The 18291-nt window shown below is 42.0% G+C and overlaps 1 protein-coding gene across 1 annotated transcript in view; it reads right to left on the reverse strand.

The window, feature by feature from the left end:
- The window catches only part of LOC133125926 (E3 ubiquitin/ISG15 ligase TRIM25-like), a 45369-nt gene that overhangs the window by 4097 nt on the left and 22981 nt on the right, over window positions 1-18291 (reverse strand). The window contains exons 3-4 of the mRNA XM_061237681.1: window positions 13229-13462; window positions 12552-12974 (exon numbers count right to left, since the gene is read on the reverse strand). Coding sequence (XP_061093665.1) covers window positions 12552-12974; window positions 13229-13462 — 657 coding nt within the window. The remainder of the gene's footprint in view (window positions 1-12551; window positions 12975-13228; window positions 13463-18291) is intronic.

The following is an 18291-nucleotide window of genomic DNA, read 5'->3' on the forward strand; positions in this document are numbered from 1 at the left end:
CGGACACGCTAACGTGTTCACCACAAAATCCCGGGAGATAGGGGCACAGGGAGAAAACAATACAGAGGGTGACTTCTCCCGGAACAGGAAGGGAAACATAAAATAACCCAGAGACAAACTCCGACCAAATCAGAGGTCAAGCCCAAAACGGCTATAAGAAAATAAAAGTGACCCTTAAAAAACAGGGCGAACAACCCAACCAAAAATAAGTGCTAGATGACGAGCACTGAAAATCCCAGACCGGGGACCAAAATAAAAGTACAACCTAGTACAAAACACTAGGCATGCAAAATAAAGAATCTTGAGAACGCAGCTCAGGAAAAACACAATACCGGGGACAATGTCCCTCACCCACAAGCTCACACAAGCTATAAATAAAAAGAACCTTTAGGAAGGCGTCAGAAGTTCATAAAGCACTAACAAACTGATCACCTTCCTTACCTTTTCTTTTGAAAGTGAAAGAAAACCCAAACCAGCACGATACCTGACTCTCTCTCTCGCACGCACGCACGCACGAACGAACGAACGAACGAACGAACGCACGCACGCACGCACGCACGCACGCACGCACGCACGCACGCACGCACGCACGCACGCACGAGCTTGGTGGAGCGAACAGTTGACACCAAAGCGCTGATAGACTGCCAGCGAGGGCTTTAAATACCCTCAGGAGGTAGACTCCCCTGGCACTAATGAGGGCCAGGTGAAAACAATGAACCCCTGCCCTCTGGTGGCCACAACCGGTCACTAACTCCCAACCCCAACACGGGTTATGGGTATGCACTTTGTTGTACGTCACTCTGGCTAAGAGTGTCTGCCAAATGGCATTGATGTAAAAATATAATGTATCAGATACTCCCTCTTTCTCTACTCTTTTCCTACATCAGTACAGCTATGGATAGAATATCACCATGACACCCACATATTTAGTCTCCATAATAATCACATGGAAAAACTGAACATGGATATTTTCCCTGTGTCTATCCCTCTTTGACACAAATTATATGGAACAATGTTCTTCCAGTAAGAAATGTGCAGTTTAATCAGATCAGATGTTTCTCTGTTCTCTACAAGTGTCAACCTAAATATGGGCAGACATTCCATTTTAATCCATACATCCATTCATGCATCACAAGAATAACATGGAAGCACTGAATTGGGATATTTTTCCCGTGTGTCTGTTATTGAAATTAAATTTCAAACCAGAGTCAGAAATCCTCCCTGTTTACACTTTAATGCGTCACTAAGCAACAGCACCTGCATTCCCATGAGCTGCAGCATCATGATAAACTTTTCACCATTGATGCTGCTGTCTTTAATGAAGCTGTGAAAGGTGAACATGTTAACCTCTGCATGTTCTCAGACACGGCTGATGTTCTCACAATGCTAACATGTCAGTTCAGTGACAAGGCTCAGTTCACTTCCTGTTTTATTGTGAATGCTGAATAAAAAGTATAATCTATAAAGCTTTCTATGCATTAGCTGAACTTCATTTCTGTGACAGATTTGTGTTCACTATGCTACTTGGTGTGTCATCACCGTTTTCAGAATTAGATGTGTTTTACATTGTAATCACATCCATGTACTACTAAGAGTTTTATGACACGATCTAAAGAGTCAGGTTGATAAAGTACCTGCATTGTATTGTAAATGTTATTCCTGATTTTGAGTGTTAATATTAGGGTGAGAAAGCACAGCCATTTTGAACAGTCTAGAGCAGAGGTGATTGAGAGCAGCACACAGTGATACACTGGGGTATAAAAACCTTTCCTGTGATAGAGAGGGGTGGGTCTCTCATGCACTGAGTCTGTGAGGTAGAAGAGTGGAGTCAGTGGTCAAACAGTGGCTCAACACTGGAGAAGGGCTCTCATTGCAGAATAAATCTGAATAGTCAGCCCAGCAAGCAGTGACAAGCAATCCATTCTACAATAAACACAACTTGATTTCCATCCAGGTCATGTGACTTGGAATCTCGCATAACAAGTTTTAACACTTTTTGCAGTACAAGAAACTATATTTCATAATACCACCTGTATCAATATGTAGTCTCGTCAGTCATTCAGAATACAGACTGGAAATTGTATTTATTCCATAAATAATGAATTGTTGTGTTCTGGAAACGAAACTCATTATACGACAGGCGAGTTAGTCAGGAAGTGTTGTTGTGAAATGCACGATGACAGTAAAGTAATAGAAAACGTTATCCTCTGTCCGGTGCTTCTTTTTTAAGTGCTTTAATACAAATACATAACACCAATATATCCAGTCTATAAGTTAGAGACCCCAGAAAGATGCATTTCATGAACATGTGTGAACAAAATTGAGTGAGTAGTAATATCATATGTAAATTTGTAAGACTATGCCCCTGAAGATATGTTAAAATATTGTTATCAAATATTGTTATATATGTCATATCTGTATATATCTGATATATTGTTACTATGTAAACCAGAACTAAGCATTTTTATTGTGGCAAGTTCCAGTACTTCTTCAAGCAGCACCTCTCCCCATCCCTCCCTACCTCCCTGTGAACCTTAATTGTTGTCTTTGTGATTTGCGTAGTGTTTCGGTATTTTTAGTTGGCTAGGTAAGCAGTATTTGGAAAGTTAAGTTACTTTTGCTTTGCTGTTTGTTTGTTTATTTGCTGATAAAAAAAATAAAAAAAATAGGCCTTATCTTTGTTGTACGGGTAGCAATTGAAATTGTACATCCCTCTAGGGTCTTTCAGAGCACTTACCCCTGGTTATGGGTATGCACTTTGTTGTACGTCGCTCTGGATAAGAGCCTGTCAAATGCCAATGTGATGTAATGTAATGTACTTACTTGTTGCTCTGTTCTTGCTGTCGCAACAGAGACTGTATCATGGCCTCTGTGATCCTCTATTGTACACAGATAACAGATACACTGCTGATCGGTACGACAGTAAATTTCCAGAGATTTGTCATGATGAGAGCAGATCTTCTCCTGCAGGTTTCCAGTGGCTTTCACCAGTTTGTGCTTCTTAAAGGCAGGAGATTCATAGTGAGGCTGGAGGTGAGTTTCACAGTAAGAGGCCAGACACACCAGACAGGACTTGACGGCTTTGTGCTTTCTCCCAGTGCAGACATCACACGCCACGTCTCCAGGTCCAGCGTAACAGTGAGCAGGAGGAGGAGCTTGGAGTCCTGTCTTCTTCAGTTTCTCCACCACTTCAGCCAGCATGGTGTTTTTGCCAAGAACAGGTCTTGGGGTGAAGGTCTGTCTGCACTGGGGACAGCTGTAGACACCGGTATGATCATCCTGATCCCAGCAGTCCTTAATACAGCCCATACAGTAACTGTGTCCACAGGGAATAGTCACCGGATTCTTCAGTAGATCCAGACAGATTGAACAGCTGAACTGGTCCTGATCCAGAAGAAATGCAGCCTGTGCCATTTTACTACTCAAAGTGACACAGATTTAGTTCAGAATATGGTGTAGTTTCCCTGAATCTGTGTGAGAAAGAGCACTAGGTATTTCCTGGTTCTTAGCAGACCCGCCTAGATACAGGCCTCTGCTATTGTACTGCTCACACAAACAGAGTGAAGTTTCGTTTTCTCTGAAACTGCGTGACAGAGAGAGTGGGAGGGACTCCCTGGCTCTCCCCACAGCTGCAGGAGGAGTGGTGTTGGACTGAGGCCAGGCTCAGCAGAGCAGTGAGTGTAGAGAGAAAGATGTGATCTGTCTGTTCATACCTGTTTCTGACAGGATGTTTTGCCGAACTCAGGTCAGAAGATCAGTATGTGGACTTTGTCTTCAACCTTATTCCTCATTTATAGCCACATTAGTTTGTGACCTTGTGTTTGGGCATAATGTATGCGGTCCTTTGGTTTTCTACAAGATCGCTGGGGAGAAGCAGAAATCACCAAGAATATGCGGAACTGCATTGATTGTTTTACACACAGGCTTTCTATGGCTAGAGACCTGGCAAAGGGCAAAAAGTTATGTGCCCAAAGTAAGACTGAACGTTTTATAATCATGTGTCAGGGCTGAGTGTGGCTTCTTCAGCCCAGGAGATCAAGTGCTTGCTCTTCTGGCTCTTGAGTTCACTAGGCCACATACGGTTGTCAAACAGGTCTCAGAGTATAATGGCTTGACTGTCACTCCTCTGTGCATAAGCTGCACTCAGCTCTGCCACGTTAGTCTGTTCGAGCTGTACTATGGTGACCTCAGTTCTGTCTCCCAGGGCTTGTGCTGCTGTGTGTTTGTTCAGGATGTCATTCATGTGCTTATCAGGAAATGTAGATAAAATGTCAGATGGTGTAAATGTTAATAAGGTCATTAAGTTCATCAATTAGGTAATGTAAGGGCAGAAGTTGGCATAACAATCAGAAGCAGATAGGCCCTCATTCCCTACCTCTGGTTTGCATGTTCCTGTGGGAGGAGCTTGATTTGGAGCCTTTAGGTGTTGTTACACGATGCAATTTCCACGCAAATTTGATGTCATTTTATGCAATTCCACTGTTACACGGGGCAATTCGCAATCAATTTAAATTGCACGCAACGACCAATCAGACTCAAGTATGTATTTAGCGTTCGATATTACGCCGGATGCCTTTATTCCGTTAGATACAAATATCAAGTCTTGATCGCAAAATATAGCTAACATTATTTGTTTTCTCTTAACGTTACATTTAGCTAGTTATATTTATTTATTTTCGCGATGCCTAAAATACTGCCAACAAATAAACGCAAAGCCTCATGTGCGTTCATTTTATTGGACCACCTTGAGAACGAGTTGGAAGAGGAAAGTGTCAAACTTACGAATTAAGGTTAATTCATTGACCGTACAAACCTCCATAAAACCCGATGAGAATGCTCACTTTTTCAAGGGTCCACGTATTTAGTTGAGCCATTTCGTTGCGTTAACGTTACTAGCGTATATAGGTATATAGTTAGGCAGTTCGTTTAGGTAACATTAGTCAGCCAGTTAAAGTTTATAATTTAGCTAGCTAGTAGCGTTATCGTAGTCGTCTACGGGCAGATAAGCCTGCCTTCGCGTGTGATCAATATCTCTCTTCTGATTGGTTATTGCATGCAGTCGGTTGCATGAATGTTTAACTGCTCCCAACTCGTAGCAAACAAGTTGCACAGAAATTCCAGGGAATGTTACACGAAGCAATCTATGACCAACTCGGCTGCAACTTAGCTGCAAGCAATACAAATTGCTTCGTGTAACAACACCTTTAGAGTATATAACTGTCACACAACCCTGGGAGGACAGAAGAGATGGACACGCGGAGGGAGAGCGAATTACGGTTTTCACCTGAATTGTATTTCTCACACTGGACGGGGAAGGGAGAGAGAAGAGAGAGAGAGCCCAAACCGATAATATATAACTAAACAAAAAGGTCTCCGTCTGTCACCCTCACGGGAGCTAGAATAACAAAGGCAAGCAAAACCTAACTGAAGCTTTCCGTCTCGTCTCTCTCACACCACTGCTCTGCCGTCCGTGGTTCCCCGGTCTCAGACGCCCGCTGCGGGGAAGAGCTCACATTTAGACCGATCATCCACAACATTAAATGCTATATAAACTATGATACGTGTACTTATATAAGCAGATAATCGTAAGTGAATTGCATTGAAAAGTAGAATTTTTCCAGTTGAAATGGAAATGAAAGACTAGACAATGAAAAACAGAACCTGACAAGTAGATAAGGTACAGTACTGTGCAAAAGGTACCGCTTTAACGTTCTGTTCAAGATTTTTTCAAAAATCAATGAAAGGTCAATATACGTATTATACATTTTACATTACATTTTATTAATTTGGCAAATTTTGTTAAAAACTGAATCAAATCAATATTTTTTTGTGACCACCCTTCGGCGTTAAAACTGCATCACTTGTCTGAAATAGCCAACGCTGTCCTGCAGTTCTATAAGACAATCAGCAGGGAGGTTGTTCCAAGCATGTTTGACAACTTGCCACAGATCGTCTGCAGACTCTGGTCAGCTCCTTGCTTCTGATCTCAGACAGCCTTGATCAAGTTTTTGCGTAAAAAGTAGTCAATAGCAATTGTAATACAGTACTATGTTACTTTTTTAAAATTAAATACAAAAATGTCTCTTTTGGAAAATTAATATTTGGTGCCTAAGACTTCTGCACAGTACTGCACATGACTGGGACCCGCAAGGTCGGTTGTTCAAGCCCCGGTGTAGCCACAATAAGATCCATGCAGCTGTTGGGCCCTTGAGCAACACCCTTAACCGCACATTGATCCAGGGGGGATTATCCCCTGCTTCGACTAATCAGCTGTAAATTCATTGTATAACTGTACTAATCCATTGGATTGTTTTTCTTTTTTGTAAAGCATGTGAACCTTGAAAATAGAGCCCAAACATCCTGGAGCTTAATTATTACTTAAATATGCTGTAGTGGTATACTCTGACATATTGGTTTATGACTTTGTTGAGTGATTCTGGTCACTTCAGGCATTCAGCGATCTGATATAAAAAAATTATGACCTCTGCTGTGGACAATGTACCATTTTTGCTTAGAACTATTGTCATATCAGTCCGCAGAAAGAAATGCCATTGATATCAATATCAATCAATATCTATACGAAAATCAATAACTCTGTCATGAAATCCAAGTGGCTCCACCTTCCTGAGATTTCCTGAATAGGCGGAGCCTATATAATCGTTATTTCATAGTTAGTTACTTACTCGCATCAACCATGTGATCCAACATAAGATGTTTCAAATTGACTTACAATTTGAATCCACCACATTCAAAGATTAAATAGACGCTCCATAAGTCGAAAAATTTACAAATCAAGCTAAAAGTGAAACCAAACGATTATGATCAACTGGATGGTCTGTTTAATCTAGAGAGTTGGTCTACTTTTCATGGTTATGGATCGTAATGTAGTTGACACAGGATTTAATAAGCTAGAAGATGATGCCAGGAAGTGATACACTTCAGTTGGATCATCAGACTAAAATAGCCATTATCTACGATGGCTCCCTATTCAGAACAACGGCGGGAGCAAGTCTGCTTTCCCCCTTGGAAGGCTCCGACTACAAGCCAGACGTGCGTAGATCTATACACCTCTTTTGGTTGTCTGTCTGGAAGGAGATTTCCACCATCAGCAACTGAAAAGTCTAGGCCTGTTTGTACTGTATGCACCTGAATGGGACCATAACTCAACAACTAGTGAAGAATCATGGTCACATGGGTAGGTGAGGAACCACCCTCTCTTAAGGAGTGGATTTCACTGGAAAAGCTGAGACGTGATCTGAAGGGAAGATTGGAGGCGTTCAAAGGCCAATGGAGAGAAGCACTGCAGTCACAAGGTCTGACCTGGAATACTGAATATCCCTAAGCATATGGAGCCCTTGTTTTTACTTTGTTATCATGTTATTGTGTTCAATCAGGTTTCTTTTTATGAAAAGTATTTTATGGTGCATGGGAGGGTGGGGAGGGGGTGTAGAAAGAGATCCCAGACCAGGGGGGCTTCAGGTCTCTTATGGGAGAGGGCTTATCTCCCCCTGGCTCCCCCAGACTTCTACTTCTATTTTTTGTAAGTATTTTATGGTGCATTATCAGTCAGGGCTGGCAATAATTATGGAGCCCACTGTATGTAGCATCGATTGAACATCAAAATATGAGGGGGAAATATTTTAAATTTTCTGTCAAACATGAATGGAGTCCAATGGGAAAATGGGCTTCTTGAGCAAAAGTATAGGAATCAGTAGGGGATGCCTTCATGTCATCTGGTGAAACTGATCACTCGAATGTTGGCCCCTTCATCTGAGCACCTGCTGGCTGTAAAGCCAATAAAATCAGCTGTTTCACACTATTTTTGACACAAACAGCGAATGATCCTTTCTAAAATGTATTGTGTCTGTAATAAATGTGGCCTTTTTTTCTTCCTTTAATTAACGGTGTGCGGCTGCCATTTTATCTTGACCATTGAGCTGGGTCATCACAATGTGCCAAACCTGCTCAAACTGCATCTACCAAGTACCTGGAATCAGGAATGGACAAAGTGTGTACTGAATGCATGCTTGAATGCTTTGTAACTTGTCTGCCAGAGAAAAAACTTCACACTTTCAGCCAGTTTTTATCGAGAGACAGACTGCAAAACAACAATGGCCGCGTTTCCCGAACGCGTTAAGAACGTTCTTAAGCTAAGAAAGTTCTTAAGGACCTTCTTAGGCCTCCCGAAAGCAAACGCGTTTCCCGAAACACCTTCTTAGCCTAAGATGATCTTTCGTAAGAAGGCTTTGTAAGAAGGGTCCGGAGCGTTCTTAAGAGCCTTCTTATCTCTTAAGAACGTTCTTTATCGGGAAACCCGGCCAATATCATTTTAACATTTTGTTACTTGAAACAACCAATTTTCTTTCATACTGTACATGACATCACACACTTGTACTGAAGCCTCCTCCTGTGAATCTGGATTAATTTTAATTTCAATTTGGAAACAGTACTGTATCATATAAAACAGAACCAACACCAGTTTACACCAACATATACTGCCAAAACTATTAATGGCTCACTGGAAGTTTAAAATGTATGTATTTGGACCTGTAAAAAAGGGGTAAAGTATTGACAGTTTTTCAGAATATTGATGAAAATGCCCTCAAATCCCTGACTTGCTCACTTGGGTCAGGGAGATTGATGGAACTGCTGGTTCAGTGCATCAGGACCAAACAGACACAGAGCAGTCTGATTCCCTCCTGCTCCACAAGATGGCGACATCCATGTACTTTAACATCGACCCAAGGAGACAAATTTTACCAGTTTATTCATCTGATCATTTAATGGGGACATATTCCATTGACATATGTACACTGCATGCCGTGCAGCTAATGAATTATTTTTTTATGAATCAGATAAATAAATAGAAGATGGATGTGAAAAGTTGGTTTGTTTCAGTAACTGAAATGTGGAAGCTGAAAGTAAATGTATGTTGTCCTTGTGGTTCCTTCAGCTCTGGGTTCAATGTGACTGTGATGGTTGATGGGAGGGTGGGGAGGGGGGTGCAGAAACAGATCCCAGACCAGGGGGGCTTCAGGTCTCTTATGGGAGGGGGCTTATCTCCCCCTGGCTCCCCCAGACTTCTACTCCTGGTCTCCAGGTCCATCAATCTAAAAGAGAGTAAAACTTCCAGGCCAAACTACCCACTGTTTACTGTGCCTCACAGTGAAACTTGTGGGTCCTTAGATCGTACTAATCCCCTATTAATACACATCTCCATCAATGCTGTTTGTTCACTTGAATTGTGCTGCTAATTCTCCTGGTCAGGAACATGTTGGCGGTTGTTAAGTGTGGAAAGTTGGGAAAGAAAATAAAAGCTCTCAGAAGAGTAAAATCTGACAAATGCCTGAGAAAGATTCATGTGTAGCATGGAATCTCCTTGAGAAATGAATGGGAATTCAGAATCACAGAAAACTGATATACAACGAAGCCAATGAAGTGTATTAGCACACAGTAAGGAGTACATACTAAGCTGACAAGAAAAAAAACAAGGGGGAGTCAGCCCCCCCACAATGGGAAGGTGGACCTGGAGCCCCCAGCCCAGAAAAACACCTAAAACACAACAAACTAAAATACACCCAAAAAACTGAAAGGTGCACAAAAACAGAAAAGCTCTGTGGTCTAACAGTCACAGCTGTAGCCCAAACCTGCACACAGACCCAGCTAAGGATAGAGGCTGGCAGTGAGAGAGCAGGGCTGGAGTTTGTGCTCCCGTAAGAAACAGGCCTGACTGAGTTTCCACCAGGCCCAGGGGACGCTGGTTCAGTCTAACAGCACATCAACTCTGCAGGACAAAATAAACAGCAGAGTGTAAAGAGTAAAAATGACATTACAAGACCTCCTGGGGTTAAACTTATCCTGTGTGAATAGGGATTAATCCACGCTGGATAACAGTGTCTGCTAATTACATTAAATGTGTAATTCAGGGGCGGGGGTGGAAAGCAAAAATCATTAACATTTTTTAGACTGTCAAAGTCACATAGATCACATTTCCTCCCCATTCTGACAAAACAGCTGAACATCTTAACCATCCATTTAGTTGCTGCCAAATAATTGGCTGATTAAATATTTGCTTTAAGAATCTGGTGTACAGGTCTGCCTAATGAAGTGCTCACTGAGTCTATGTGTGCTGTTTTAGGGAGCTACACAACACAAGTATGTCAGGGTGTGTACATTTCTGCTGTTGGACATGAGAAGATTGTGGAAATGTGTGTTGATCAGCAGGATGACTGACACTGGCCCAGTGATCCATGAGTCTCTGTTTGTGGGCCTCTCCTGGTGATGGATCTGGGGGGGAACCTCCGGTGCTTCCCAGGTGACCCTCAGAGCAGAAGAAGAAAGCTTGAGGTGGCAGGGGTGGGTTCTGCCTGCTGTCCCCCGAAGTTTACTCTCCCCAAACAACAACGTCTTATAGTATAAATCTTAAAAAGTATGAGTGTATGTGTGTGTATGTGTGTTTGCGTGTGTGTGTGTGTGTGTGTGTGTGTAAAAAGGGATGGTATTGAATGAGTGGATCTCTGTTCATCACTCAATGCCTTTGGCTCTGAGCACTGCCTTCACTCTCTGCAGGAATCCAGGCTGTTTGCATTTAACCCTGTGTAAGACAGAAACACACACTGATCAAGGAGCAGAAGGACTGAGCTCAACACAGGAGACATGGAGAAACCCACAGGTTCTACAGCAACACTGATACTGCTGGTAACTGAGAGATTATCAAACATACAAGAATTCATATTTATACAGATAATCTGAAAAAGAAACCAAATCCTGCAGTTACAGAACTTTGTGAATAACACTAAAAGAACGTACCCTGATGCATCATGGGGGATGTCAGTGTAGACGACTCTGTCTGCAGCTCCATGGGTTGCAGCCACAGTAAAAATCAGCTTCTGCTCAAAGGCTCTTTTCAGCAGCTTCACCACCTCCCGGCCCTCTCGGCTCTGGGCTGTTTGGAAACCAGGAGTCAGTTTGGATTCCAGTGAAGGGCTTCCCTGGGTTGGGATGGACCTCCTGCACACACAATATAACACTGAGAAAAGGGGAACTGTATGGAAGTAGATCTTATGTAACGTGTATGGATCATTACAGTACATATTACATTACATTATAGTCATTACATACAATAAAGTGCTGATCATAACTATAACATACATACAGTACATATCTTTTCAAAAACTGTTGGACTCAAAAATACAGACTAGATCTGCTCCAATCTCTGAAATCTCCAATAAAATGGACACACGTTTACAAAGAATGGGTGAGGTCGAGTGAAGGGTTTCAGACGTTGAAGACTACGACACAGGGGCTGAAAACTACACTGGAATCTTCCCTTCAGAAAGCACAGGATCAACTCCAGGATTGGTCAACAAAATCTTAAGATGTGGGACTGAAAGCAGGCGCAGAGGAAAAGGACCCCTCAGGTTTTCAGAGACTTGTAACCCCTCTGTGCTCGACATGCAGGTAAAGAGAGACATAATGAAACTGGACCAGGCTCATCATACTGCATCACAAACAGGACCATCACAACTGAACATAGACCAACATATGGGCCAACATTAACAATGCCTGAAGGGTTATCACCCACTACCTATTCTCTCAGCACTAGTGGGCAATCCTGCACTCCTGCCTGCTAAAATAGATCACCCTGGATGTCTCTTTAAAACACGGTGGAACAAAATATGCTCTACAGTATAGATGATGACACTAAATATGACATTATTAGACTATCTCTGTTCCTCTGGATTTATGCAAATTCAGTGTCATATGCTACATAAAATCTAGTTCTTTTGTTTGCCTATCTGAAATGAACTTTCCACCATCTGTGATGGAAAAGTCCAGAAAATGCAGTTACAGTTTGTGGCTGCATGGGTTGGTACCTCCTTTAATCAAAGATTATGAAGATATAATTCTGGGGCTCTTCAGCACTACCCTCTATAGCACTCATACTATGAGTAGTTCATGTTTATATACCTGGAAAATATATAGTATGAGGTGAAAATAACAGAATAAAAATAACATCTTGGCGCACTGCACAATATTACTGTGATCATAGAATGTGAGCAAATGTGATTTTTCTTCATGAAGAAATAGATTGGCAGTGAACTCGATGCATGACACTGCTCCAAAATACATTTTTTCCCAATGCCTATTGAAATATGAAGCCCTCCTGAATGAATGCTCATTTATTCCTGTTTGAATTCCTCTGGGGTTATTGTATGTAATCCTTAAATATGTCATTCCAAATCTGTAATGTTTCCATGTCATCTGTCCCTGCATATCCCTGAGCACAAGGAGCCCTGTGTATTGTAGTTTAATTTAGGTTATTTTAATGTATTATTTTGTCTTGTTTTTACTTTGTTGTCATGTGATGTACGGATCTGACATTGTACTAGTGTCAGAGGGAAGAGTCCTAATATCATGAATAGGCTGCTTACAGTAATATATTTATATTACTATTTTATTACATTAATCATACTGCAGAACATTATGATTTTTTCTCCAGTCACACACATGACTCCAATAGTAATGAAATATGAAGAAGTATTACTTACTGTCTGTATTCCATCAGGAATATTGTATCTAATCAATATAAAATGTGAATTGTACATTAAATGTGTAATCTGTCCCTCTGGCTGGTCTCCCAGCACTCTGAGTGCTTGTAGACACACTGGACACTGGAGACCCAGTCTTTCTACAGATCTCTCCAGACAGGCTGCACAGATGGCATGAGTACACATCAGCCTCTGCTTCTTCTGAAAGTGCTCCATGCAGAGGGGACAGGTCTCCCCTTCAGTAAAGCAGCCCACTGCGCTGTCTGCCCTGGAGATCTTAGACATTTCCCCCTTGCAGACGTCCTCCAGTCGCTCTTTCAGCTCAGAGACACATTTCCTCACAGCCTCAAAAGAGATGTGTGGACTGACAGTGATGCTGGGTAAGCCTCCAGGTCCAGGAGGGACACAGAGAGACTTAGAGCTCTAATGAGAGAGAGAGAGAGAGAGAGAGAGAGAGAGAGAGAGAGAGAGAGAGAGAGAGAGAGAGAGAGAGAGAGAGAGAGAGAGAGAGATGGGGAGAGAGATGGTCACTAAACGTATGTCTGGACAAGACTAACTACAAGAAAAGAGGACAACAGAAAGTGATCATGTCCACAGTGTAGGTCAGAAATTCCAGTCAGATGAGGAATCAGGAGCAGCTCCATCAGACAGCTCTGTCAGAGAGCCAGTGATGTTACCTGGAGGAAATGGATGTGATCCTCTGTGTGTGAGAGCTGCTCCAGCTCAGCGTCTCTCCTCCTCAACTCAGCAATCTCCTGCTCCAGTCGCTCCAGGAGTCCTTCAGCCCGACTCACTTCAGCCTTCTCCTGATCTCTGATCAGCTCTTTCACCTCAGAGCACCTTCTCTCAATGGAGCGGATCATCTCAGTAAAGATCCTCTCACTGTCCTCCACTGCAGCCTGTGCAGAGCTCTGTTAGGAGACACAGAGAGAGGAGGGCTGTACATTTTAACTTGGCCTTTCACTCACCTCTTACTGGGACCCCAGACAGCCTGTTCCCCACAGTGTGGCTGAGTGGGATTGAGCCCCACAGGGCTGGAAAGTGGCCCAACACTGGGCTCCTCACTGGCTGACTGGAGGAGAGCCCTGACTGAGCCCTGAAATGGCTCTTCCAGCAGCCAGCTGTTGTCTTCTCCTCTGGTCAGTACCCACCTTGAGTGACTGCACAGCCTGTCTCAGATCCTGCAGCTCCTTCTCTCTCTCCTGGATTCTCTGCTGGAATTTACTCTGTGTTGCCCCCAGCTGCTTCTGTGGACAAACATCAATCATTCCACAATATCATGACTATAGTATGTACTACTGTCATCATCCACCATGGCTCCTAAAGCTATATCATAACTCAGTAACTAAGCAACTTAGACTGTTGCAGCTAGCCATTAGCCAAAGACAGCACAACAGCAGTATTTGTTTTCTGCTTTCAGTTACTGAGAATCAGCAATTATATTTTTACATTTTACATTTGTACACAACAATGCGCTTCCTTTACAGGATACATCATATATTTGAGTGATGCGGTATACTTTTTAAAATTTAGATATAAGTATAATCTATTTATCAAGTCAGCCCTAGTCCTCATCTTTTTTGTAATGATAGCCGTTTAAATTGTATTTCCCTCTTGGGTCTTTAAGTGCACTTATCACAAAGTGCATAAATTATGGGTATGCACTTTGCACTTTGTTGTACGTTGCTCTGGATAAGAGCGTCTGCAAATGGCATTAATGTAAAAATGTTATGAATCAGATACTCCCTCTTTCTCTACTCCTTTCCTGCATCTAGTATCACCATGACACCCACCTATTTAGTCTCCATGATAAGTCACATGGAAAAACTGAACGTGGATGTTTCCTGTGTCTATCCCTCTTTGACTGGAATAATGTTCTTCCAGTAAGAAATGTGCAGTTTAATCAGATCAGATATTCCCCCTTTCTCTGTTCTCTACAAGTGTCAGCCTAAATATGGGCAGACATTCCATTTTAACTTTTCCTGTGTTTCTGTTATTGAAATTAAATGTCAAACCAGAGTCAGAAATCCTCCCTGTTTACACTTTAATGCGTCACTAAGCAACAGCACCTGCATTCCCATGAGCTGCAGCATCATGATAAACTTTTCACCATTGATGCTGCTGTCTTTAATGAAGCTGTGAAAGGTGAACATGTTAACCTCTGCATGTTCTCAGACACGGCTGCTGTTCTAACAATGCTAACATGTCAGTTGAGTTACATGGCTCAGCTCACTTCCTGTTTTATTTGTGTTATCACTGTGGATTTGAAACTTCAAACACATTTTATAGATTCAACCTTAAAGTTGCCCAGTCCACAGAAATAGAAAATGAATAAATGCTGAATAGAAAATATAATCTATAAAGCTTTCTATTCATTAGCTGAACTTCATTTCTGCGACAGATTTGTTTTCATGATGCTACTTGTTGTGTCATCCCCGGGAAAAAATACAGATGTTTTCAGAATTAGATGTGTTTTACATTGTATTCACATCCATGTACTGCTCAGAGTTTTATGACACGATCTAAAGAGTCAGGTTGGTAAAGTACCTGCATTGTATTGTAAATGTTATTCCTGATTCTGAGTGTTAATATTAGGGTGAGAAAGCACAGCCATTTTGAACAGTCTAGAGCAGAGGTGATTGAGAGCAGCACACAGTGATACACTGGGGTATAAAAACCTTTCCTGTGAAAGAGAGGGGTGGGTCTCTCATGCACTGAGTCTGTGAGGTAGAAGAGTGGAGTCAGTGGTCAAACAGTGGCTCAACACTGGAGAAGGGCTCTCATTGCAAAATAAATCTGAATCGTCAGCCCAGCAAGCAGTGACAAGCAATCCATTCTACAATAAACACAACTTGATTTCCATCCAGGCCCTCCTGTCTGTGTACTGACCACAACCAAACAATGTGTTCATGTGACTTGGAATCTCGCGTCACATGTTTTAAAACTAGTTGCAGGACAAGACACTATATTTCAAAATACCACTTGCATCAATATGTAGTCTCTTCAGTCATTCAGAATACAGACTGGAAATTGTATTTATTCCATAAATAATGAATTGTTGTGTTCTGAAAACGAATCCCATTCCAGGCCACTAGGTGGCACTGTAACTGCTGTGATACGACAGGTGAGGTAGTCAGGAAGTGTTGAATTTTTGTGTGGAGTTGTTTGTGAAATGCGAGATTACAGTAAAGTAATAGGAAACTTTTTCCTCTGCCTGGTGCTTTTTTTTAAAAGTGCTTTAATACAAATACATAACACCAATATATCCAGTATTTCAGTTAGACCCCAGAAAAATGCATTTCATGAACATGTGTGAACAAAACTGAGTCGTAATCTCCTATATAAATTTGGAAGAAATTATTGAGTAAGAGTATGCCCAACAAGATATGTTATGGATTTTTTTTAAATATTGTTAAATATGTCTTATCTGTATATATGTGATATTTTGTTCATATGAAACCCAAAACTAAGCATTTTTATTGTGGAAAGTTCCAGTACTTACTTGTTTCTCTGTTCTTGCTGTCGCAACAGAGACTGTATCATGGCCTCTGTGATCCTCTATTGTACACAGATAACAGATACACTGCTGATCGGTACGACAGTAAATCTTCAGCGGTTCGTCATGATGAGAGCAGATCTTCTCCTGCAGGTTTCCAGTGGCTTTCACCAGTTTGTGCTTCTTAAAGGCAGGAGATTCATAGTGAGGCTGGAGGTGAGTTTCACAGTACAGAGGCCAGACACACCAGACAGGACTTGACGGCTTTGCGCTTTCTCCCAGTGCAGACATCACACGCCACGTCTCCAGGTCCAGCGTAACAGTGAGCAGGAGGAGCAGCTTGGAGTCCTGTCTTCTTCAGTTTCTCCACCACTTCAGCCAGCATGGTGTTTTTTCTTAAAACAGGCCTTGGGGTGAAGGTCTCTCTGCACTGGGGACAGCTGTAGACACCAGTATGATCATCCTGATCCCAGTAGCCCTTAATACAGCCCATACAGTAACTGTGTCCACAGGGAATAGCCACCGGATCCTTCACTAGATCCAGACAGATCGCACAGCTCAACTGGTCCTGATCCAGAAAACCTGCTGCTTGTGCCATTTCACTGCTCAAAGTGCCAGAGACTAGATTTAGTTCAGAATGTGGTTTAGTTTCCCTAAATCTGTGTGAGAAAGAGCACTAGCTATTTCCTGGTTCTGAGCAGACCCGCCTAGATGGTCGGTGCTATTTCACTGCTCCCGCTGACAGAGACAGAGTTTAGCTTCTCTGAAACTGCGTGACAGAGAGAAAGGGAGAGGTGCCCTACTTCTGGCCACAGATGCAGGTGTGGTGGTGGAATCAGGAAGTGGACTTTGTTTTCAACTTTTTTGCTACTTTATTGCCGCTTCATTAAAACTGGACAAGAGGCAACATTACGGTCTGTTCTCAGTGATACTGTGTTGCTTTGATATTGCTGTGGAGGGCAAAACCTGTTTATTGGTCAGTAAAGTAAGTCAATGACTGACAGCTCACTGAAGCTCCACCCCTGAAGGAGTTAGGACGATTCAGCAGTGGAAAGATTTGTGGCCAATCAGCATGAGGCCAGTGACTGAGAATTGAGTATGGATAGACACGCCCTCAAATTAACGTTTCCAGTCTGTACTTTGACTTCATACTCATCATTTTATCATTTTATTTCGTATCCCATGTGTTGCAGTGCATGTACCATACATAATCCCTGACATGAGTTCTGTCATAGGACTGTGTCATATCAACCTGTGGGTACCAGAACCTGGTACCAGATAGGGCAGTTTGAGTTTCTCAGAAACTGCTGATCTCTTGGGTTTTCGACACGCAGCAGTCTCTAGAGTTTGCAGAGAATGGTGCAAAAAAACAAAAAAACATCCAGTGAGCAGCAGTTCTGCAGACAAAACGCGTTGTTCATGAGAGAGGTCAGAGGAGAAGGGCCAGACTGGTCAAAGCTGCCAGGAAGGTGACAGTAACGCAAATAACCCCACAGTACAACAGTAGTATGCAGAAGAGCATCTCTGAACACACAACGCATAATAAAAGGACATTTATTGTAACGGGATAAACCCTTTGAGAGGTATCCTCTCATTTTCGAGGGGGTCCCAAAACGTGTCAAACCTCTCAGTGGCCAGGCTAGAGTAGCAAAAGGCTTAATGAGATTAATAAATACCCAATAAAGTATTTATACTGAGTGTATTTGCCTTGAATTCTTGGGGCTTGTGTGAATGTAATTGTGCACCAGAGGGCGCTCCTGCACCAGGCGTGCCCGAATGATGTACTTCTCCACAAAACACCAAAAGCTTGAGAATTGTATATTATAGTTTTTTACAATCACTTTGGCACTAATCTCACAAGGTTGTGCTCAATTTTCAAAACCTTAGACACAAGACTTAAAACAGAAAGCACTTGTAACACAGCCTGCTTGCCTGTTCAAAACATGCATTGTGCATTCATATCTTTGAAGAAATCTTCCACTTCCAAACTCTTTACTCGGTCAAGTAACTCATTTATCGTGAAATACTGGTTTAGATCATATATATAAAAGATATTTGTAGCTTCACTGTTTAGTTGTTTTTACAGCATTTTAATATTGCAGTTAGAATACGTGATACATGTTTGAAAATGTTTTTTTTTGTGGTTCTAAATAAAGGGAATAGTGGAAACAGTAGAAGAGAGTGGAATCATTGAACAAAATCAGAATGCTGTAAAAATATATCATTACAACAAACGTTTCTTTC

This window comes from Conger conger, chromosome 4 (assembly GCF_963514075.1).
Source record: "Conger conger chromosome 4, fConCon1.1, whole genome shotgun sequence".
Taxonomy (NCBI): domain Eukaryota; kingdom Metazoa; phylum Chordata; class Actinopteri; order Anguilliformes; family Congridae; genus Conger; species Conger conger.